The sequence below is a fragment of the Podarcis tiliguerta genome, assembly GCF_965153285.1.
Source record: "Podarcis tiliguerta genome assembly, chromosome: 12".
Lineage (NCBI taxonomy): Eukaryota > Metazoa > Chordata > Lepidosauria > Squamata > Lacertidae > Podarcis > Podarcis tiliguerta.
This window is the reverse complement of record NC_139545.1, coordinates 44,916,917-44,941,849: the sequence shown is the minus strand read 5'-3', so window position 1 is coordinate 44,941,849 and position 24,933 is coordinate 44,916,917. Positions and strand designations below refer to the sequence as shown.

The 24,933-nt window shown below is 43.6% G+C and overlaps 1 protein-coding gene across 8 annotated transcripts in view; it reads right to left on the bottom strand.

Annotated features, from left to right (window-relative positions):
* The window catches only part of ADARB2 (adenosine deaminase RNA specific B2 (inactive)), a 358,751-nt gene extending 336,217 nt beyond the window's left edge, over positions 1-22,534 (bottom strand). For 4 of the 8 annotated variants that reach the window (XM_083406284.1, XM_083406283.1, XM_083406285.1 and 1 more), the window contains exon 1: positions 21,497-22,176. In XM_083406284.1, coding sequence (XP_083262410.1) covers positions 21,497-21,596 — 100 coding nt within the window. In that variant the 5' untranslated portion in view covers positions 21,597-22,176. Of the gene's footprint in view, positions 1-20,819; positions 20,837-21,006; positions 21,110-21,195; positions 21,417-21,496 lie in introns of those variants that run through there. The other 4 variants (XM_083406282.1, XM_083406286.1, XM_083406287.1 and 1 more) reach the window with 4 other exon arrangements.
* Positions 22,535-24,933: the final 2,399 nt, after the last annotated feature.

Here is a 24,933-nt window from a genome sequence, read left to right as displayed (position 1 = left end):
CCCTAACGTAATGTGAAAAAGAGTTGAGACTTCCAATTCCCATTCCTATCTCTTAAAGTATTAAGCCGAATTTCCTTTCCCCACACATAGATCATCATGATCACTTTGGTCTGGTTCACTCACAAAAAAGAAGAAAGAAGATGAAGCCATTATAACTGTTCCTGAACTATAATAATTTTAATAATAATAATTTTATATTATCTGACTGAGTTGCCACCAGTTTGTGCTGCTGCAATCTAAGGTGACCATGGCCTTATCTTAAATAAATTATTTTCAAAATACAAATATATGCAAATAAATAAATGTACAGTGCACAAGTTGTCTGAAGAAAGAAGAACGAGAGAGGACCAAAAAAGGGCAAATAAATAGAGATACATAACAGTGTCCCCGACAATATTTGTGGCTCAACATTCTCTTGACTTTTGTGGCATCAAGAGGTTCATCTTTCAACAAAATAATTATCCACCTGCTTACTTTCCCTCACTCTAATAATTTACATCAGTATTACCATCTGAAGATCTTATTTTCACAATCCAGTTGTCTAATGTGGGAGCATGTATTTTTCTCCAGGTATAGCTGATGGTGTTCCTGGCATTGGGCAATTGGGACAGATTCCACCCTGACCCAATATTCAGGACCATTAGGCTCCGCCCCCTGTTGCTTGGCAGTGTCACAAGGATGCTTTTTCTGTGCGCTCTGTGAGTCTGCGGACATGAGTTGGCAGCATGGATGGGGAGATAAGCAAGGGGGAGCAGGGGCTTGGTGGGGCTGTGTACCTCCAGTTCTGCCTTCTGAGTTCCAGGTCCCCTCTGCAGTGGCATAGGAAGGGTGGTGCGGGTCACCCCAGATGTCATCACTGAGGGGGGTGACAAAATGGCAAAAATACAGTCATACCTCGGGTTACAGGCACTTCAGGTTGCGTTTTTTCAGATTACAGACCCACCCAAACCCGGAAGTACCAGAACGGGTTACTTCTGGGTTTCAGCAGTCGCACATGCACAGAAGCACTAAATCGTGCTTTGCGCATGCGCAGAAGCACCAAATCGCAACCCACACGTGCACAGATGTGCCACTGCGGGTTGCGAACATGCAGCAATCAGAGAAATGGCCTTTGTGGTAGCACCCAAAGTTTAGATGTCGGGCAAGCATCAGCCTTGACTGGTTTTGAGCACCAGTTGAATACTTTTGCATTTACTGAAGCATCTGCTTGTTATTAAAAAGGTAAAGGGACCCCTGACCATTAGGTCCAGTCGTGACCGACGCTGAGGTTGCGGTGCTTTATCTCGCTTTATTGGCCGAGGGAGCCAGCGTACAGCTTCCAGGTCATGTGGCCAGCATGACTAAAGCCACTTCTGGTGAACCAGAGCAGTGCACGGAAATGCCGTTTACCTTCCCGCCTGAGCGGTACCTATTTATCTTCTTGCACTTTGATGTGCTTTCGAACTGCTAGGTTGGCAGGAGCAGGGACTGAGTAACGAGAGCTCACCCTGTCACGAGGATTCGAACCACTGACCTTCTGATCGGCAAGCCCTAGGCTCAGTGGTTTAGACCACAGCGCCACCCACGTTCCTTCCTGCTTGTTATTACATAGCTTTTAAAGTTTGCATTTTTGTATTATGGCTTTTTCTGGTTTTAATATATTGTTTTTATGAAAAACGGTTGTAGAAACATTCTGGAAATTTCAAGGACGGGCACTATAATGTTTTAATTAAAAATAATAAAAAATAGGATTATGTGCCTAGCAGAGGGAGGCTTTTCCTATGCTCAGCTATTTTAAATAGGATGGGGCAGACAGAAAATGATACTGGGCTCAATTGTGAATAAGAGCTGATTTCAGCAGCTGTAGATTTTATGACAAGGTACATTTGCTGAAATTCCCTCTTCTACATATCTTTTCAAGGTGCTGGAGCCCTGACCTCTTTTACAACTGTCCAACCTAATCAGAAAAAGGGTCTACAAGGCTCAAAACTGACCATACTAACTGTAATCTTTTTTGGAGCCACTGAGTGATTTTTGAGCCAAGAAGAACAGAGACATTCAAAACATTACACTGGGAATTCTAGGAGATTTCAACACCGCCTCCCCCTCATTTCCTAGTACAAATTGGCAAAATGGATAAAGGAGGGGGCAACATCGAATGACAAAAGGAAGCAAAAGACCCACCAAAAGGGCTAGTCTTTATGGGAGATGTTTCTTAATAGCAGAAACTTAATATTGTGTCCTTGAGGAATGCTGCTACTAGCTGAAGCACATAGGTCTTTTTGAATATGTAATAGCCTTTGTGGAACAAAAATGCCCAATCTTGCCTGTTTTTAGCCTTTGCCCCCCCCCTTTGTATTTTGTTTCTTTTACAATATAGCAAAGCCATTTTTGTCTGCCTCAGTGCAAACACCCTTCTGATGGCAGATCTCATTCTTGATGTAATTTTCTTAAAAATGGGGAGGTACTAATGATGTGTTTGGTTTTTCATTTGAAAGTTCATCCGGACTGAACACTTGTTATCCCAATTGCTGCTTTTTATTTTTATGAACAACAACAATGCTTATTCCCCTTTACCTAATCAGAGATTATCACTATATTAACAGATGAGAAAAACTAACATTTCTTCTGCTTCTCATGCTGTTTAGGGATTGAAGTGAGACAATTGTGCCCCTTTGGACAGCCACTCTATCCTGCTAATGTTTTTTTGTTTTCAGTTGTTTATGCAGTGCTTATTTTGGTGGCTCACTGTTTATCGTGGGAGAGTTTTATTTGCCCAAACGAAGAGCATCTTTTAAGACTTTAAAATGTTGAGAGAGAGAGAGAGAAGCAAACCAATATTTAAAGGATAGCAAAATCACTTCCAAGTCTGCTTAGATTCTCACTTTTTTTTGTCACAGAACTCCCCCTCTCCCCAAATCAGGGGGAAAAAATAATCCAGAAAATTTCTTAGGGATTATTCTGTCAAATCAAGTGCCTGTCAAATCCTAAAACAGGTTCCATCTGGCGGAGAAACTATCAGAATAATTGTCTGGGCTTTCATCTGATGAATATGCATTGAGACAGCCAAAATGGAATTTACACTTTAATCTACATTATTTGGGCAAGTTGATAAAAGAATGCTACAGTGGGTGAAATTAATCTCAAACCGTGTACAACCAAACCTTCCTTTACCAAGGAATTACAATAGATTTTTACATCTATTTTTTATTATTGTATCCAAAGTATTTTAATGTATTCTTGAAGCTCCAGATAAAGTAGTGGTATGGTATATAAATCATCACTCCTAAAATTTGAACAAGAAAGCTTAAGATAGTATTCCATTTTGGGTTACAGGTATATTCTCCCCCCGCTTCTCCCCCAAAATTGGTGGTTTATCATTCTGCATATCAAACAGGCAAACATATTTTCAAAAGCAACAGCAGTTGTTCATTCAGAGAAACTCGGAGATTGCTGAACAGGTTCTTTTTCTTAGCCTTGTGCATTGTTCCAAATCAGTGTAACCTTCACTAAAAAAAAACATTGACTTGCTGCTGAATACCAGGAGAAAAGGAAAATCCAACATATGTTGTTTGTAAATATATCAACATGAGCATGACTGTTTTAATACTGCTTATATTTTCAGCCACACAGGCCAAAACTGAACTCACAAAAGCTAAAGGTGCCGCATCAAGGCCGGCGATCTCATCCTTACTCAGCTCATGTTTTTGTGTCTTGCTGTTCATGTACTGCAGAAAGAGCGGAATATACAGGAACTTTTGGATAGTTTTCAAGCACAGTGGAATCCTGGAAGGCCAAGGAGCTATGGCTGTGGTCCTTGGCTCAGTTACCTGGGAGTCAGGGGCTAAGGAAGGGGTGTGTGGTGGGGGTCGAACGCCCTGGGTGTCTTCGCTGAGGGGGGTGACATTTGGCGTGCCGCCTGCCCACGACTCCCAAGCCTACCCTGAGCCATCAGGGGAAGGGGGGAGCTGTGTCACTTTGCCAGCGGCATTCCTCTTCATTTTGACAGCGGGGGGAGGCTTGGGAGTTGCAGGCAGCGCACCAAATGCCTGCCATCTGTGCACCCGAGTGGCTATCCTGTGCCTTGCACGGCACCCTCTTCCCCCTGCCCCCCTCGGGAGTGTGCGCGCCCTGGGCATATGTTCCACCACTGGGCATATGCTCCACTGCTGCTGGGAGTAAAGTCCACCCAATTCAAGGATGGTTAGGACCATGGGTATAGACTGGGGGCAGGGGGGCAGCTGCCTCCAGTCAAGTAAATCAATACAAAATACTTAACTGAGGTTCTGCACCCCCTAACATTGTCCTGGCTATGCCCACAGTTAGGGCTGATGCCTTACAGCTCATCTACACTTCTGCTTATGCCATTCCCCCCTGGGGAAACCCACTCTTTACTGCTAAATCAGAGACAACATCAGTCTGGTTTTCTGAGGCTTAATGTTTGCTCTGATTCAGTGATGAAGAGCAGGTTTTCTGGGGGGAAGTGGCAGGGCTAATGGAAAACCTCTTAGACCTGTGTCTAGAAAGCATGGAAACAGCAGAAATCCTCTCAGCCCCATGCTTTCTAGGCTTTCTAGGCTGAAGGCCTTCTGGCGGTTCCCTCCCTGCGAGAAGTGAGGTTACAGGAAACCAGGCAGAGGGCCTTCTTGGTAGTGGCACCCGCCCTGTGGAACGCCCTCCCATCATATGTCAAAGAAATAAACAACTATAGTGGTACCTCGGTTTAAGAACAGTCCTGTTTACGAACGATTCGTTTTACGAACTCTGCAAAACCAGAAGTAGCGTCCCGGTTTGTGAACTTTTCCTCGGTCTATGAACGGAAGCTGAATGATGGAAGGGCACCAGCAGTGGGAGGCCTCATTAGGGAAAGTGTACATTGGTTTAAGAATGGTTTCGGTTTAAGAACGGACTTCCAAAACGGATTAAGTTTGTAAACCAAGGTACCACTGTATTTGACTTTTAGAAGACATCTGAAGCCAGCCCTGTTTAGGGAAGCTTTTAATATTTGATTAATTATTGCATTTTCATATTTTGCTGGAAGCTGCCCAGAGTGGCTGGGGAAACCCAGCCAGATGGGCGGGGTATGTATATACGTATGTATAAAAAAATAAATAAAATGGGGACAAGCAGAAGTATGGACAAGCCCTTAGTCTCAAACTATGTATCTAAGCCAGGTTTCCTTATTTTGAGAAGAGACTGGTCACAGAAAGTGTTGCCACAATTAGCAAAGCTAGGCTGGTCTTTCCTTTCCTTTTAAATGTTACAGTCCTTGCGATATGAAAATCTGAGCACCCGACACTAACCTAAGGGAGAAAGGGCACATCAATGTAAAAAGAAACAAACAAAGGATCCCAAGGGCCATAAATAGCTCTTCCCTTCCACACTGTATCCTCACAACAAACCTGTGAGTTAGGTTAGGGCGAGAGACAGCCCAAGTTCCTCCCTTTGAGCTAAATGGCAGGTCTTAGTCCAAAACTCTAACCATGACACCAAACTTGCTTTACATCTGGATACGTGTTTCAAAAAGGCCCAACCGCCGATTCTTGTATTTTATTCTTGTAGATTATGGAGCAGTCAGTCTGGAGCAGAGGGATGGCTTGATAGACACCTAAAACATCTGGGTGATCACTGTGAGAAAAGGATGGTAGACTAGATGGGCCATTGGCCTGTTCCAGCAGGCCTTCAAAATCTTCTCCAGGTGGTTAGCGGTGGACTTGCTGGAGCAGATTTCAAGGGCCTGCCGGAAAAGGAAGTCCCACTGCACAAGCAGATGTGACTCTTGCAGCATTGGATACAACCCTAACTAACTAAAGACACTTGAGAAGGAGATATACCCACCTCTGCAGTGCGTCTAAAGAAAAAGATCTTTTCACAACCAAGCTTGTCCTTGTGTAAATAGCAACTTGAATCACTGGTACTCAAGAGTGGCTGGGGAAACCCAGCCAGATGGGTGGGGTATAAATAAAATTATTATTATTGACAGAAGCTCGGTTGGTAGATTTCTGGGTGATTTGCAGTAGGTCAGCAAGGATCTCTGACTAACAACGGCAACAACAAAATGTACGCACACCCCTCAAATTATTTGTCTGAAATTAAGAAGGCTACAGAGCGGCATCTGGAGTGGATGTTCCTGTGGCAGGACTGGGAGCTGAATTCATGTTTGGCAGTCAAAATAAATTGCTGGGCTGAGAATTATTTCATTCTAGATATCTCATGCACCTAGATCCAGTTGGTGGGTCTCAGGATTCCAGTCAAAAAAGCAGAACGCATAAAATCAGTCCACTCTTAAGTGAGCCACTCTATCTATCTATCTATCTATCTATCTATCTATCTATCTATCATCTATCTATCTATCTATCTCTATATCTATATCTATCTATCTATCTATCTATCTATCTATCTATCTATCTATCTATCATCTATCATCTATCATCTATCATCTATCTATCTATCTATCATCTATCTATCTATCTATTATTTATTTATTTGGCAAACACCATCTACTGAAACTGAAAATAATACTGATGTAAAAATCCCTATTATCCCCCATATCTTGCTTTCCCTCGCTCTCATCTCCTCTACTGTCGTAAGTTTAGACCGCAACCTGCCCTTTCTATTGCTGTTCCTCTTGCTCGTGTCACTCTGCAGAGCACCCATGCACACGGAGAGCAGAACAACAGCAAACACCCTGAAATCTGGCTTAAGTAACCTGTCATCCACAAAGTGCTTTTCCCAATCATGTTCAAGCACATATTGGCAAGTGGTTGGAAAACAGTTAAGAGTGACAGCTTCCCATCACCTAAATAGCCAAGGAGGAATTTGTCTGAGCTCTATGCTTGGTGGACCTGTCTCAGGGAGACTTCCCAGCCACTTCTCTCAGGATATAGAATGCACACAGCTTCGTCGCATTTCTGGTACATTGTCTGAACCAAAAAGTCACATGCCTGAATGAAACACCCAAAGTTCAAGTGGTGAGTACAGTTACATCTTCTCCCTGTGAGGTAACACTTCTGTGCACTTCCACTAGTCCAGAGTTGTTTGCAGGCCTCTGCACTTTTTAGGTATTTGTGCAAGTGATGGAGCAGAAATTAAAGTTGCTTTGCATTCTTATCTCAGGCTGCCTAATTCCTGAAATGTGACACGAGCCAAAACACAAAATTCACACTTCCCCCAATTTTGCAATGTGGTGCCCCAGCTAAGTAACGTGTACAAAAAATGGGGGGAGGTTGTGCGTTTGATGCATATAGCAGTGAAGACAGCATATGAAATTGCATTAAGTTAAAGAAAATCACATGCAAATATGCGTGCGTTATTTAAAGGTCTATACCACCCTTCCTTCAAAAGGGACACCAATGTGACAAAACATCACTGCTAAAAATAGAATAAAGATAAAAGTGTGTGTAAACACAACAACATACCCTCACAGCTAATAATTTCAGGGTGGCCAGGAACAGTATCTTTCAACAATCAAATTGCTGGGTAAACAGGAATGTTTTAAAGTTGCTCCCGAAAGTTCATGAAGAGGGAGACAGACCCACCTCACCAAGGAGGGCATTCCACACCTATTAAGGAAAATTGCATAGCTTGGGTTGCATCTAACACAGTGGTGAATAATACGTACCACCAGGGCAAGGATTTCTGCTTACACAACAGGACTCCCCCCGCCCCTGCCACTCTTCTTCCCAGCACATCCCCTAAATCAGTTCTAGGGGTTCCCTCAACCATCTGGAGATTTGGGGAGGGTGCAGAAGAAGAGGTGGAAAGTCCCATTGTGCAAGCAGAAATCATTGCGCTGATGGGGCACATGAGATGTTTACCACCCAGAAACGGTATATTTGGATGCATGGGCACTAAAGTACTCCTGAATTTTTGGGAGAACTTGGGAAAAAACAACAACCCAAGAAACTGGTGCAGAAAGGTGGGCAGCCAATTTTAAAATTGGAAAACTGGGAAACAGAAATCAACAGATTTACCTACCCCTGCTTCGTACACACATCTTAAGAGCAAATAGGGAGAGGAAATGAAATACAACCTGGTCTTCATCTCTGTGTCTCCTGCCAACTTTGCAAAATTCTCCTGGGGAGTATTTAAACTGGGCTTTAAGCAAAAGGATTCTAGCAATGGAAGACTACAGAAGAACAGTTTTGATGGAGGGTAGTTGGAGGCAAAGACAATTATACTACGTGAATTATACATGGGTTTGGGGTTGTTTGCATGGGGGGGGGGATTTGCAGGACTTTGTTTTAATAAGTACCCACTGTGAAGAGAGCAGCTTCCTCGGCGCTTTTATATTTTAGGCATATATCTGGTGGTGACCAAGCTGCAATAGATTCAGGCAGTTTCTGCTGCGTCCTTTCCACATAGACCTTAGGTTAGCATTCTGCAAAGCCTTAGGAGGCTGTGTGTCTCAACAAATGAGGCAAAACAATTTGTCTTCTGCAGGGTGCTTATTTGTTATTATAAAATGAAGCTCCCCCCCAATGCAATGACCCAACTTAGATTCTTCATCTCACTTTCCCCTTATTTTGCACAATCAGAAAGAAGTTTCGCGATTAGTCATGCCACCTCCAGAACTCCCTCCTTTTCCTTTAAGATTCAGCAAAGTGACCTGTCCTCAAGGCACTACTTTAAATATTTTGCAACTTGTTCTTGGCCACTAGTGCAACCAGTTCTTGTGAGGAGATAAGAGACTCTTAAGAGAGAACGGTACAAAGTGTCCTTTAAAGAAGCAGTATGAATATTTAGGTCAGCTACCTATTTTCTGAGTGCTAAAGGAATTGATTTGACCAAAACAATAGCTCTATTCAGGTGCTATACCAGCGCAACATGTGAGTAGGGGGGCAAAAGTGCTGGTTATGTCCAGGGCTTTTCCTCCAGCTGGAACTTACCAGAATTCAGTTCCGGTACCTCTCACAAGGGCGTGCCATTTAAGAGAACGAGGGAGGTATTCACGGTGAGTTCCGGCAGTTCTTTTTCTAGAAAACTAGCACTGATTACCAATATGTTGAGGTATGGAAGTGAAAGCTGGACCATAAAGAAGGCTGATCACCAAAGAATTGATGCTTTTAAATTACGGTGCTGGAGGAGACTCCTGAGAGTCCCATGGACTGCAAGAAGATCAAACCTCTCCATTCTTAAGGAAATCAGCCCTGAGTGCTCACTGGAAGGACAGATTGTGAAGCTGAGGCTCCAATATTTTGGCCACCTCATGAGAAAAGAAGACTCCCTGGAAAAGACCCTGATGTTGGGAAAGATGGAGGGCACAAGGAGAAGGGGACAACAGAGGATGAGATGGTTGGATAGTGTTCTCGAAGCTACCAGCATGAGTTTGACCAAACTGCGGGAGGCAGTGGAAGACAGGAGTGCCTGGCGTGCTCTGGTCCAGGGGGTCACAAAGAGTCGGACACGACTAAACGACTAAACAACAACAACCAATATGTTCTCCTGGTCCCCTTGTCCAAGAATTGTAAGGCAGCCAATTGCGGAGGACAGCCTCCTGCACAATTGTGGCTAAAATGGAGATTTTGCATTCCTCCAACCTAGATGATGTGGAGACAGGTTAACAGGAAGCACAAGATCTCCAGTCTTGTGCGTCTGTCTATTTCAAATTTTCACAAGATTGGCTGAACTGAATGTGATTAAACCAGGCTCTTCTACAAGTACACTATTTATCTAAGCCAAATTTACACTAAGCTGAGGGTCTCGCCCTCTTTGCATTTTCATTTACTCCACACAGTCGGCAAAATGATAGCTTCTGTCTTTCCAGATTCGTGGGATATTTCATTAGGGAGAGCGGAAGGGCTACACCGGAAGGAAGAAACATGACAAGTGACTGAAGCTTCTGAATTGGAAGCTGGCTTACACTCTCTTTAGCAGGGATGGGGAACCTGCAGATGTAGTTGGACTACAACTCCCATCATCCTCAACCATTGGTCACACTGGTTGAACCTGTAGTCCATCAGTGTCTGGAGGACCACAGGTTTCGTAGCCCTGTTCTACAGGGGTAGACACACACACCTGGGTTTCTGCTGCCTTTCCATTCTGTCCTACAAAGGCCAAAAGTGAAACTCAAAGGCTTGCATTATCCTCCTTCAACCATTTACAGTTCAAATAGTCAAGTCTGTGCAATTCACCCATCATTCTTCTTGGGGCCAACGTACCAATTTCTTTCTACTTTGCCTTCAAATATTTAAATGCCAAGAACATCTTTTAAGCACCGCCATGGTAGACTTTTGACTTTTAGCTAGCCCAGTCTCTGTCTCCACTGCCTCATTCACACCCACACGCACACACCTCTTGAGGGAAAGTACACAGAAAAATCAGAGTAATTCATGCCATAAGTCACCATTCTACAAACACGCAAGTCACAGAGCCAGTAAAACTTGTGGGTGTCAAGTGCACTGAATCGCCTAGTGGAGATAAAAAGACAGTGTGTAAGTGCACAGAGGTCCCATGCCCCAAAGAAGACCACCTCCACTGCAAATGTACTGCATCGTGGCAATACTTTTGGAGTGCCGACACCTGAGCAAGCCTCAGTGAATGGCTTAGATCAGCAATAGGCAGTGGTGAGGCAGAGGTGCCAAACTGCTTGGACCAACCCTCCAGCAATACCCCATCTAAACAATAAATTCATCCCAGGACTGGGAGCAGAGCACATACATAATATCTCAAGAGATATGCATGTGTAACATTCGAGGGCTCTGCCACAGCTTTGGATGAACGTGTGGTGGTCACTCAGTCCCAGTCTATGCATTCCTATCCCCCAGGTACGTACATGAAGACTTTCAGTGAGGTGGACGCAGTTTGCACACACACGTTTCTGTGCTGAAAACAAATGCTTCCCAGTTTAGAAAATGCAACAAATAGCTTCAAATTTCTTTAGAGCGTATCCCTGTTTTTACATTTGCACATCACCTACATCTATTGATTAATGCTTATTTATTTATTTGGTACATTTTTATCCTGCTCTTCAAACCAGAAGAGTTCTCAGATGTAAGGAGGGCAGTGCAGGTATATGTAAATATACAAAAGACACATCGGGACCCTTGGATAATCGAGACTCCCAGTGCAAATTCCCCAGATTATACATACTCCCATGTGGTCAACACACTGTGAAAATGCAGAAAGACCCACAATCTTTTCCTATAACATGTAACATCCACCAGTGCAATCAAGCACCATGCTTGCATACCCCCCCCCCCCAGTTTGGGAATGAGTTGGTGTGGGTTTCTTTTTTAAAATCAAGAATCCGTGCTCATACCACAAATGGTGCATGCCGTGTTGGCTGTGCAAACTGCAGAGAGCAAGATAAACTAAGTAGCCTGGCTGGCTTGTGGCCTTAAAACCACGTGGGTGATGCCAACGTTTTGAATATTATCGTGACTTTGAAAGACCAGATTGCAGAAGCAAACATCAGATGTTTAGCATAAATAAATGGTACACCACAGATTAATCAATATGTCTGGTGCAGTGGTTTGTAGCTGCAGGAAAATCTCCCGTCAATGACATTAGGGAACATTTATTCCCACTTTCCCCTTTAAACTTAAGATGTAAACAGCAAGCACTAAGGTGCAATCTAATTACTGTCTGCTCTGCTTAACAATAGAGACCTCTAATGTTTTCCCACTGCCTCTGCGGCTTCCAGGTTACCATTCATATAAACTGAAGCATGCAAAGAGCTGGTAATGACTGGCAGAGGGGGAGGAGACCGGTAATGGCACCCGTATCAGTGAATACGACATAATTAGGTGGTGACATTCATTTACTCCATCTTACACAGTTTTTCATATGCAATTTCTAAATTTTAATAGTCTAGATTCCTTAACTGTACTTTGCACCCACCGTTTTAGACTAGCACATATTTAGAACACACAGAAAGCTAGAATTCTCTGGCGAAAGACCCGCTGAAAGCAGAGATTTTGCTTCAGTCTCCCCCAATTCCCAGTCCCTCAGGTGGGACCTGTATCAGACATTGTGCCCCATATTGCTTATGGCATCTACAAGCTACATATTATGAAATTCTCTGAAAATACATATGGACAAAGGATAGCTCTCCCCCTCCTGTTCTGCTTAATTTGATTAGGGGGTTTGCAATCTGTATGGATTCAATAAGGCTAAACAGAACCATGTTCATGACTGCACAATCACATTGTGTTGACAACTGGGTCACTGTCTCTCACAATGAACATCGCCTTGCCCAGAAAATAATCTCAGCTAGCCTGCCTGCTTCTATCAGGGAGGCTGCTATTCACTGTAATCCACCATTCAGCTTTAAGGCGTCATGCCGGGACGGCCATCCCTCAGGCTCATGCCTAAAACACAAGAGGGGCGAGATCTCCACAGTTTAAATACCAAACTTTTGGAACTTCTAAACAGCTGGATATGTAGTCTAAGTCAACTTTCCCTATCCTGCCCCTTGCACTGCCCAGCACCTTCAGGTGGCCTTGGCTGTCCATGGGGAATATTTCATATGGACTTGAAGAGGCAAGGATGCCGCTGATAATGACAGCAACTTTCTCCTGAAAATACAAATCCATGCATACTGGCAGCCTGTGGGTTGAAACTGATCTTTGCACAGCTTGAACACCCCACCCACTTCCAGCCTGCAACTCTTGATCTGACTGGCTTATGTTTGCAGTCTTAATTGAGCACCCAGATGCAGAGCATTCTTACAGAAAAGAAGGATGCTAGCCATTGAGCCATTTTACATGCCGGACTATTGCTCCCAAATCTCCGAAGCGACTGATGTACGGAAGAAGCACCGTTTGTGCAGCGCTAGTTCACAGATCCTCTGCTTCTCAACAATTCCCTTAACATGTGAGGCGCCAGAAGAATATGACTTGTGGATCAGGAAATTGTGAATCTAGATCTACTGGATTGCTTTGGCTCGTGGGAGAAGGTGATTCCCATGGAAGCAGGCTGAGAAGCATCCAAAGGTGAAGCAGATCTTGGAATAAGGTACCTGGAGGAAATGCAGGCTAGCAGATAAAAAGCTACATTAGGCATCAGGTCATGTGAGCTCCCAGTGGGATGCTTTTCCTTTCAGCACCAGACCTACAATATAGTGTCATATTCCACAATGGAGACTCCCCCCCCCCAATGTAAAAGTGGTATCGTCCCGCAATGCAGGAGGGTGGGGTGTCTCTATGTTTCTTGAAGTTCAGAGATGACTTGGATGTACCAAATTAATTGCATGGTTCCTGGGAAACTAGCTGTGGTCACCTCCTCGGAAATTGGAAGTGTCGCTAGCTTCCTCAGCTGGGAGAACGCAGCATTGCGCTGTGTGTCCCTGCCTACTCAGCTGTGGCCATTTGACGGGAAAGGGGAAGAACATAATGGAAAACAATGATGCTAATCTGCTTATACACAGGAAGCTTCTTTGTGAGCATATACGCTCAGTTTACTAAGCACAAGTACTAAGCAAGTAGAACTCTGATCCTATAGATCTACAAAGCTGAAACAGGAGAGCAGAGCTGTAGCCTTGGCATGTCCAAGTCAAGTTGAAAAGCAAGCCCCACTCCCGGCTAGAACGCCCAAACTGTAATTTTCCAGCCTTCCCTACTTTTGCTCAGGTGCTTAATGCGCCATGCCTTGCTGACCACAATGCTTTGGGGATGCCATGCACATTACCATGCCAGTTCTGCCCCTTCCTTTTCAACCCTGTTGTCACGCATCATGCTTGTGCATAAACCACTGTGCCATTGCGCATTGCAGGTGAAGGTGTCGCAACCTTGTGCTTTGGGCCTAGGCTAGCTCAAGGCACAGTGCCCCCGTCGTGATCTTCTGCTCACAAAGATGGCGGCAGCATCCTCAAAATTTATCAGCCCATTGACACGAGTGACAAAATTATTAATGGCACCTTTTGTGACTCGTGTCAATGAGCGACTATATAAATTATACAAATAATCATCATTATTATATAAATTATAAAATCATTATGATTAGTGTTATCTAGAACTGTGCACACATGGCACCCTGAAGTTTTCTACCCTATGTGTGAGGAGAAAAATGGTGGGGACCATTTCATCAAATTTCTCCAGGGGGAAGGAGAAATCTGGAGGTTTCTTAGGGATGAGGCCCATCATTAGTGCAGTTTATTTATTCTCTACCCCCTAGAAAAGCTTCCCTCTCTTTTTGCTACTGCAGGTGTCAGCAGCAGTGTTGGCCATACAGCCTCCAGTTTACACCTGCCCCTTTTTCAGGTCCTCATGTTCTTCTCAGGTGGCAGCAGGGCAGACAGAGGAAAATAGTGCCCCCCCCCCAGTTATAATAATGAAGATTATATATATATATATATATATATATATATATATATATGGAGGGATGATACAAAGTGGTATTTTTCAGGAGGGTGTGAGAAAAAGAAAATTTCACACATTTTCTAAATTTAATGTTACCTTCTGAATTTAATGTTACCCACATGCCAATTTCTTATTATTCCTGTTGGCCTTTTTATCTACTACTTGTTAGTACCAGTTCATTGCGAAGCCTGAATTAAAAGTTGACGGCAAATCGGTAAGAGTTCACTTTGCCTGGTTTCCTACTGCTCGTCCCAAAGCAGTGGCTTTGATACACCTAACATGGATTCCAGTAAACGCGTAGGCCTCTTTCCCTCCATGGCTGTTGAATTCCCCCACACTGAACAAGGCAGCCCCTCCTGCCGTGGAGCTATTGTTTTTTTTCCTTTTCTTTCAGTGACTCTCTCTTTGTTCTCCTCTCCTCAGACAGGAGAATCCCCTCCCAATTTACTTCCTCCACAACTACGCATCATTTCATCAGCGTTGCTGCCGTTTCAGGTTTTCCAGGAACACAAGCTGCTTCCACATTTTGTATTAATTTTTATCATCACCTTTTAAAAACAATTTGGCCAAAAGTAATGTGATATAGCCAAGGGCATAACACCCCCACCTCTCTCATTTCCATATTATTTTTCATTGAAGTCTTACTATAGCCTAACATTTTGGAAGCTTTTTTTTTTTGGTTCGAGGCAGGGAACTTGCCTTAAGAGATCTATCAAGCTGACTGATGAGCCTCTGTTCCTCATACCAACCAATTACATTTTTGAAGCCGAAATTAATAGCACTTTCATATACTGCAAGCAAAGCCTCCAACAGGCTATTAATAAATTAGTGATGTTATAAAGGCCAAGCAATATAAGCTGCCAAATTATTTGATGCATTCATACTAAAGGCATATTATTTGACAGTCGTGAGCCACCTTTGAAAAACTAGCAAATTGTTGCACTTCATCAGTCGCCGCAACTCGCTTTTCTGCAAAAATCTGCTACGTTGCCGGCGTTCCTGGACAATGCAAACAGACGGGAAAAGATCAGATAGAGGAGGAGCGTGTGTGCTTTTATTCCCCACTATCAGAAATTATACAACTTTTGCAAGAGTCAGAGGGGTTTTACATAGGAATGTGATAAGACCATTCCAGGCCCTTGAAGAATGATGGATCTTGCATTGCCTATCAAAACTTCCCCTCTGCCCAGATAACTCATCATCTACACACACACACACACACACACACACACACACACAAGTACCAAATTTGTAAACAGTTGGCAAGATGAGAGAGACAGTTGGGTTATAAAGCTGGGAAGAAATTCAAGTTCACTATTATTCACATCGCCCGGGTAATTCTGTAGAGGGTACTTGACCCATATGAAAGCACCTTCCTGTCCTCCTCCTGAATTTAATTATTCACTGTTACTTAGCAATGTTTCTTTTCTATAAAGGTCTAATGTGGGCTTCAGTGAAGTGCAGCAAGAGCAATGGGGTGGAGGATAACTTTAAGGCGGGAAATAAAAGAGGGTTGTTTTGATGGAGGGAAATATTCAAGCAGAATGCAGATTCCTACATTCAGTAATTTTCTTCCTGGGTACTGCAGTTCTGTCTATCCTATTGTAAAGTGGAAGGAAGAGGCATAAGGAATCCCAGAGAGATTTCTCTTTATAGCGTTCTGATCTTTCATTAAACATTTGTGCACAGCCTTTACTTCTTTTTTTTTAAAAAATATATATGCAGGCATTTCACACATGTCAGTATCAACGCAGGCACTCCCGTCACCAAATCTTGTAAATACTCTATTCATCTCAATTAATAAGCAAACTCCACTAGAGTAGCTGGAATACGGGTGGAGGGTGAGATTTCAGCTGATCCAAGAGGTCTCACTCATTTGAACAATTATTTCCTGAGTTTGGATACATGAAGCACCAAGTACTTGTACAATTATGAGGTGGAGAAACAAAAACAAAAACCCTTAAGAAACAAGACCAAATTTCTTTCGCTGTTCTTTTTTTTTTTTTTTTTTAAATGCATACTGGAAGGTAAAACAGCCCAAGTACTCAAATAAATGATTAATTTCCTTCATGCACATTTTAACTTGTACCCCATTTTCCTTTTTTTTTTGTTGCTGCCAGAGTACTTCATTTTATTGCTCTTTCCAGCCTTTCCCATTCATCTTATTATTATTATTTTTTGTTAGAAAGAGGCAGCTCTGCCATTGATGCAATGCTCCGCCACTGCGCAGATATGGAATCGTGAATTCCACAATTTCCCCCTCATTCTAAACGTTAAGTTAAGGCATTGCAAATTGCTACCTAATAGATCGCTAGAAATCAAAGGTGAAAGCCGGGGTGGGAGAGAGGGAAGGGAAAACCCAAAATAAGATGGGTATTAAGTTTTAATCAATTTAATTTTAATCTCCACATCCCAATCCTTGCTCACAAGCTGTCGGGGTTGTGGACGTGTAAGGTAAGATAAGATAAGGTGTACATCCCGAAGCCCGACATCCAGCCATTTGTCCCTGAATCTAGCTCAAGATGGAACACACACATTTATTACCTTGATGTAACAGGGAGAATGCACAGTGGTAATCCGCATGGACTCAGTAGCCTTTTCCTTAATTTCCTTAATTTCCACAGAAATTTCATTGCACCACAACCTCTTTTTTTACACACACACACACACACACACACTCTCTCTCTCTCTCTCTACTTGGCTGCACATATTTGGCTCCCTTGTTGCCAACCCTTTGTGCTTGCTCTGCCAGCGTTAACCTTGCCTCTCCTTCCAGATAGTAGCATTTAACTTTGTATGTTTACTTCTCTCCCTGCAAATGCCTCAGATTTAGTCTAACCCCCGGGAGCCCACATGCAAACAATGAGTCAGCTTAATTGCTGCTGGGGAACAAGCAAACAAGGAAAAAATTCAACCCCCTAACTAATATGTGTGTGTGTTTTACTACTAAGCGGTGTCTGAAAGTTTTTTTTGTTGGTGGTGTTTTTGGCATACATGCTTATATACACCTTTGCCATCTCCAAGGGCTTTGTGTCCCTAAACAAGCTATTTTTAGAAACCCTCACATGGCTGATACCCAGTTTTGTACAGTACATACTCCACAATTTCTCAGCACGTTTATCAAAATCTACCGCATTTAAAAACTCATCACCCAAAAAACTCTCCCAAAAGCTGAACTTTAAATCTAAACAACAGCAAATTCTTCCAAAGTGCTGGGCCCCGTTTTCCAGTGTCAGCTCAGACCACAGATTGACAATGCAATAAATTGCTGGAGAGAGAGAAATGTAATTCTATAAATTTCAGCACTCATTTACTTTAGATGGATTATGAAAAAGGATAACATATTTACCTATATCCAAGCTTCCCACCCCTCCTTCCAAACGATGGAGCAAATATATTGCATGCTTACAATCATGTGCCAATTGGCTGTCAGTAAGTAGTACCTTGTTTCTAAACATTATTCCGAGCAAGTTCTATTGAAATCCACAAGGTTTGCTTTCAGATTATGCTTTCAGATTTCAAGAGGCAAGCAGAAAAACTTTCAAGTTATGCATCTGTGGAAAGGGCATTTGGTAATGATTGAATTTTAAAATCTTCTGAATGATTCACTTTTATAAAGACGACAGAACAAGCACACAGCGAGAACATAATATAGCCCAAGCTAAGCACCTCTAATTTTAATTGATTAGAGCAGGAAAAGTTACATGTATCCTTCTGTATCCCACTAAAATCAGTGTGACTTAAAGGAACTTAACTTTGGCTGGATCGGGCCCCAAGAACAAAGCAATATTACTTTGACGTTTGCAAATCATGCGACAGATTTACCTCAGAATCAGTCTCAGAAGTTGAGAAGCTGCTCAGGCAGATCTTTTAGTTCTAAATATATACTGATTTTTAAAAACTATTTCATCCAATGTAGAATCAAGGTTTCTCGCCTCCTAAGCAAATTCACAATAGCAAAGTGCTTCTAAGAAGAAGCAGATACTTGGAGGTTGTAAATTACAAAACTAACTTTACACCTTTGCAGTGTTAGGGAATCCTAGAAAGTATATGGGGGGAAATAAGGAAACAGTATTATCAAATGAAGATCAGCCATTTTAGCTTCACACGGGTGGTTAAATAAACACCACACCTTTGCAGCATTAAATGTCAATCCATCACGCAGACATTTTCAGTAGAATTCTCAGTTTTCCAAATATAATCAATGCACATTTGTCAGCTGAACAGCGAGTGTATATGAGTCTTTTATTTTCTTTCGCTGTTCAAAGCAAAGCTGAAATGTATCAAGGTATCACCAAGCATCTAAATGATGAAGTGGATGTAAACATTTTTGCAGACATAGGTTGTTGCTTTTAGCACTCTAAAAGTAGAAGAGTATGCAGTAAAGTATGCTTCGGAGCATCATTAAATGTGCATATCATTAGAAATATTTCACCATTTTCCAAGAGAAAATGGTATGTATGTGACATAAAAGCACTTTCCCCCACTATACCATGTTGGCACATTTTTTTCTTGAAAAGCAGCAACAAATTCTTTTGTTGTTTACAGAGATCTGCTCTTATCTGCCGTTTATACAATTATTGCTAAATAAACCACTTCTAAACCCTACCTGGGACTGCTTAGCATTGCCTCTAAGGCAGACTAAACACCAATTTACAAAACTTATCAAACTATCAAATTCAACAGGTTGAATATCAACTGGGTTTAAAAAAATGATTATTTTTTTTATAAACCCAGTTTGTTTTTTTAAATGTAATTTTCAGTGTTGGGATACATCCATATCCACCTTGTTTTATAAACTGTAGGTCTTCAAGTAGAGATCTGTTTGTCAAATAAACCCTTTGCTTTTATCTGAAAAGGTAACACAAGCTATAAAATGGTCCTAGAACACAGCTCTCTTAAATGATCGAATAATGCCCTAACATAGTTATTAAGACTTTGAACTCCTAATTCCATACTCCTGTTAACTGTCCTCAAAGTAGCCAACATGTGTCAAACTTGTTCTTTTCACTAGTAATCCCTTGTTACTCAGTAACACTAAGAGAGATTAAGAGGAAAGTGTAAGAAATGAGGGAATCTTCATTACAGGTTTTTTCTTCTTCAAATGTATTGGCTTAGAAACAGAGCGGCCTTGTGAAATTTGCATAGGAAGCAATCTTAACATAGAGATATTGGCTGAAATGAATTATTGATTCCGTTCAAGAGACAAATTTAGAATGTCACTAAGTTTAAAATTCCTAGAAAGCAGGCACTGTTTAACTGACATGCACTTTGTACAATAGATACCTTTGTACAATAGATACCTTACAGGTGGAATGTGAAATCTCAGGCAGAATGCTGGTGTACAAGTATGCAACACTGGAGATTTAACAACTGAAAGAAACTCCAAAGTTTTATAGTTTTATAAATAATTTTTTTGGCAAGGCCCCCCCCCTCCCCGATGCTTCAAATACTGTATCTAGAACTCAGGACACTTCCAGAAGTTCCTTGTGCAACCAAAGTTACAAATAAGATTTTTACTTAAAACCCAAAGAGGAGATTAAGAGGGCATACACAAAACTTTTCATTCACTAACCTTCCTACAGACACATCTGACAGTTTAATTTGTCCATGGCTGCCTGCTGTGGAAAGTTTTAACTGACAGAAGATATAGCATAGAAACAGCCGAATTAAATAAGAATGGATGTGTTCATTCTAAGCATCTCCCAAAACTAGTCTAACCACCATATACATACCGTGGCCTTGATGATACATGAGGCAACAATTAAAACACAAACTTGTGCCCTCTATATCTTAGGCCTCTGACAGACTGACTGCTTAATTCTCAGAGATGGAATAAACATTCCCATCCCAACTGCAAAAAGAGTCTTGAGGTGATTGAGTGAGCCGACATAAACTTATCTCAGACAACTCTAGACTAGGTGGATTTTGCTGCTCTGATAAGAGACTTTGCCCTGAACATCTTTGCAGCAGAACATACTTCCCTGAGTGAGATTCTGCCTTACTTTGCGCCTGTCACTTGACTTTCCACTCTGATTTCACATGATATCTTTAATGGTAACTGTGGAGACAGCATTAGCAAGCTGCCGGCACCGTCTCATCCTTCCTTTAGGAGGAAACAGGACAGCTTTGGGAAAACCTTTAATCTCAGGCAGACTTTAGCTTTTTATGACATCCGGCAGCTTCTCTCCTTTCTTTTTTGGATTAGGATAATTATTCCTCTGCCATTTATAGAACGCTGGTCCCCTTAGAGAATCGGAGCAGCGTTAGCACACTCCCTAACTTTCAAAAAACACAACAAACCTTGGCAGGAAAAGCCCATTCACAGCAAGGACGAGAGAAACGGTAGCTGCCAGGTGCAGCCTGTCCCCAGATTGGGGGCCTTTTTTATTGCTCCCCCCGCCAACTGCACAAACCCTGCTTCTTCGCTTAAAAAATACAACCCCGTGAGGTGAAACGTGATCAGATGAGATGCCATTATCCTCACACCTTGTTAAAAAGCAAACAAACGACCAGCTTGCAGCAAGACTACATACTTACCCTGTCACAAGCAACTGGGACGGAGATTATAGTTATCATTTTATTTTTTTAAAAGGAGACAAATGAAAAACCTGCAATCTGGAAACCTTTCAGAGTCTCAGACTAGTCCAGTCCCCCTCCTCCACTTTCACCCATTTTACGAATCATGTGATAATTTTTTTGCCTCTGACAGGGTCAAAGGAATCACCTGCTAGAGATGTTTTGACTTGCGCTGCGGAATCTGGCTGTGTTGATGCCAGCACATGGGAAGGAGGGAGAAAAAAGCTCTTTCTCTTCCCATCACTCCTGGCTTTAGCCCTCCGCAAATAATCCCCCACGTAAAATATATACTGTAATCCCCCCCTTTACTAGCACACTCCGCCAGCCAGACATTTACCTGCCTGTTTGGGTGGTGGTGCGGGGAGGATTTCGGAGGTAAACGCAGGTGGAGTGAAACAACTGAGACAGCCTATCCCCGAAACCAGCCGCCCAGAAGATGCTCGGGGGATGCCACATCCGAACAAGAGTACCAAAAAGCCATCCCTTCGTCCCCGTCCCCGCAGTAAGTCGGCACAAGCAGGACGTCCCCCGCCCCGCCAACCTCTCCAAAATCAAACCAGGAACCAAACAGATGCAGAAGGCGAAGGCAAAAGGGAAATTTTGGGAAGGGGTGGGGAGTGATAAAGAGCAACGCTTACCTTTCCTCTTCGACCGCCTCCTCCGCCTCCTCTTGGACTTGCATTTCAGTTGGCTCCCCGGCCCTCCCGGTGCTCGGCCGGTGCCCAGGACGGAGGTCATCGCCGGTAGTTGAGGCAACAAGGAGAAGCAGCGGCAGCGCGTTGGCTCCGCGCTCGCCTGGCTCGGGGACCGCGCAGCGAGAGCGAGAAAAGTCGGCTGGCTGCCTGCGACGCCCCCTCCCTGCTCCCGATCGCCCGTGGTGGTGGTGCTGCCGCCGCCGCCGCCGCCGCTTGCGAGGTCTACGAAGCCGGGTGGGACTTTTATGAACCAGCAAACCCAGAGCAGCTGCGCGCGGATCGTGCGCCTCTTTTTAATTTTTTTGCTTTTGGCCAGCTGCGCTCAAGTGCCTGCGCTGCGACACTTCCCAAGCCAGGGACGGAGAGCGCGCCGGGCGCAGGTAGAGTTTCCAAATAAATGAATTAAAGGCGACGATCGGGAGGCTCACCTGTGATTCTCTCCCTCTTCTTCCTCCTCGGCAGCTTTCCCTCACTCGCAGGGTGCCTTTGCTTTATCAGGGGCTGGAAATGCACGGCGCCCACTTTTTTTCCTTTTTTTCTCTCTCTCTTCTTTCTTTCTGTTTCTTTCTCTCGCTCTTTTTTTCCCTCTCCTTTTTTTTTTTTTTTTGCACCTCTCTCCTAGTTGTTTGGCCCCAGCAGCCACTTTGAAGGCGATCATGCAGGGAGCGCGTCTATTTGCTGCTGCAAAGTCTAATTAGATCCAATCACAACTGTCTCCTGGCTCTGACATCAGCAGCACCACCAGCAGAAGCGCGCACCCCCCCCCCCTTCATCCCTACCACCAGCCACCCCCGGTCTCCATCCATCCATCCCTTGTCAGCTTGCACACTCAGCTCCCATTGGGGCTGATGGATGTGTCCGGGACCTGATAGGGAAAGAAGGCAGAACGGGCCCGGAGGGGAGTTGTTGTAAAGGGAATAAAAAGAAAACACAAAAGCCCCACCGGCAGCCTGCCGGCCAGTGTACTACTACGAGCCGGCGGGAGAGTTTATTATACAGTCCGATCCGATGCATCCTCCCCAGTAACGCACCGCTGCCCCATTTGGGAAAGAAGCGCGTCCCGCGGAGCTGATGGCTTTTGTGCGCGTGCGCCTTACTCCCGAGTAAACGCGCAAAGAGATTTTCAGTCTGATGGTGCCGTTCTTCGCACGTCTTAAGTCCCACTGCGTTCTACGAAACTTACCCGGGTGCAAGAATGTAGCCATGAAAAGGACAGTACACAAAAAATGGCCAAAAATCCCCAGCAACACCCCTTTCTTTCAGTGCTTAGTTTACTGCAAACTCTTTTTTTTTTTTTTTACTCCCCTCTTGCAATTTATTTATTTTTACGCATATGTTCCACTATGTTCAGTAAAGTGCCTGAGCTAGTGGCTTTACAAACCGCAGCACCAGAAAGTGCAATCTTTCGCTCAGTCACCAAACAAACCCCAAACCAAAACGCCTTCCTATGCAGTTTCATTCCTGGGCTTGTTTACTGAGAAGTAGATCCCACTATGTTCACTGGGATTCACTCTCAGGTAAAGGTATAAAATACTTAATAAATGATACTGTACCAAAATAAAAACACACACATAATCCTTCACACAGCATGGCTGAATATACACACATAATTTTCCTCGGGAAGGGTAAATCTGGATTAGATGGATGGGGTGCATGCGGGGAGAATATGGCAGCATAGGAATAATAGAATCTTAGATTTATGTCCTTGGAAGGGATCCAAAGGGTCATCTAGTCCAGCCCCGTGCAATGCAGGAATTGCAGCTAAATAATCCCCAATAAGGGGGCATCCATTCTGTTTCAGAACATCCAATGAAGGCAGAGCTGGATTAAACCCTGTGGAGGCCCCCAGGCAGTCGAAGTCTTGGCCTTGCAAATTATCTCCTAAAACTAAGAAAGCTCGATTGTAATTTCCTTGCAAGATCAAATCAAAATTATTCCGATCCATTGTGGGGCCCCTAATAATTGTGGGGCCCATAGGCTGGTGTTGAACTCTGCCCCTTTGGTAATCTGGCACTGACTGAAGGAGAATCTCCCACCTTCCTAGGGAGTCTGTTCCACAGTTAAACAGCTCTAAGGAAAATGCCTTACATTGAGTTCCAGTTTTGGGCCCATCTAACTCACTATCATCTACACAGGCTGGTAGTGGTTCTCCAGCGTTTTATGCAGCTCTTCTCGGAGATGCCACCAGAATACTTTCTGCATGCAAAGCTGGGAGGTAATTGGTAAGCAGGGAGGTAATTGATAAGCAGAGTTGTTGGTCATTGGCAGAGTTACAACAGAAGACCCTCTAAGTGTCCCTATTGTCCTTGATAGTTGTTTATTTCCTTGACATCTGATGGGAGGGTGTTCCACAGGGTGGGCACCACTACCGAGAAGGCCCTCTGTCTGGTTCCCTGTAACCTCACTTCCCGCCAGAAGGCCCTCGGCACTGGATCTCAGTGTCTGGGGTGAACGATGGGGGGTGGAGATGCTCCTTCAGGTATACAGGACTGAGGCCGTTATGGAATGGGACATCCCTATTTTAATTGGAGAAATGTTGGAGGTTATGCAACAGTCTAGTGCAAACCTCTAGGCCAGAGGTGGGAAATGTTGTTGAACTCCAACTCCCACCAGCCACAGCGGCCAGGTATGATGACAGGAGTTGGAGTCCAGCAGCATTTGCAAGGTGACAGCTTTCCCATCACTACTCCCATCTGCTTTATGTGTTTCTTTTAGCATGGCAAACAGGATGGGCTGCTGGTTGAGGCTGATAGGAGTTGTAGCCCAATGTGCCGTGCAAAAGGCTGTGCAACGGCTGGATGAGGATTCATGTGTTAACTGAGGTCATGTAATTGCCTCTCGAAGTTTGGAGGCTGTGGTCGTTGGCATGATTGGGGATGGTATAAATTCCAACCCTTCTTCTTCTTCATCATCATTCATTTGCCCCTCCATCCATTGTCTTCCCAGTCTCCCTCCCTTCTCCCAGCTCTCCCCCCTTGTGGTGCTGTTGGGAAAAACAGCTGCCAGTTTCACTTCTGAGGTGAAACAGTGTCAAGTCAGGATTCATAAAAAAAAGGAATGGAGACGTGTCCATTTCACCACTGCCATGCCTTTTCCTTTCCACGTGGTGTTGTGCAGATGTTGCGAAGAAGAAGAAGAAGAAGAAGAAGAAGAAGAAGAAGAAGAAGAAGAAGAAGAAGAAGAAGAAGAAGAAGAAGAAGAAGAAGAAGAAGAAGAAGCAGCAGCAGCAGCAGCAGCAGCTTGCTGGCACAACTAGCACCCATCCATCAAGGAATACCTACTTGGAAGCACCCTAGATCTACTTACTCCATTCATAAATAAGTCCCACTGTCTTCAGTACAGCTTGCGCACAGGTATGTTTGAACATACCTTTCTCTATT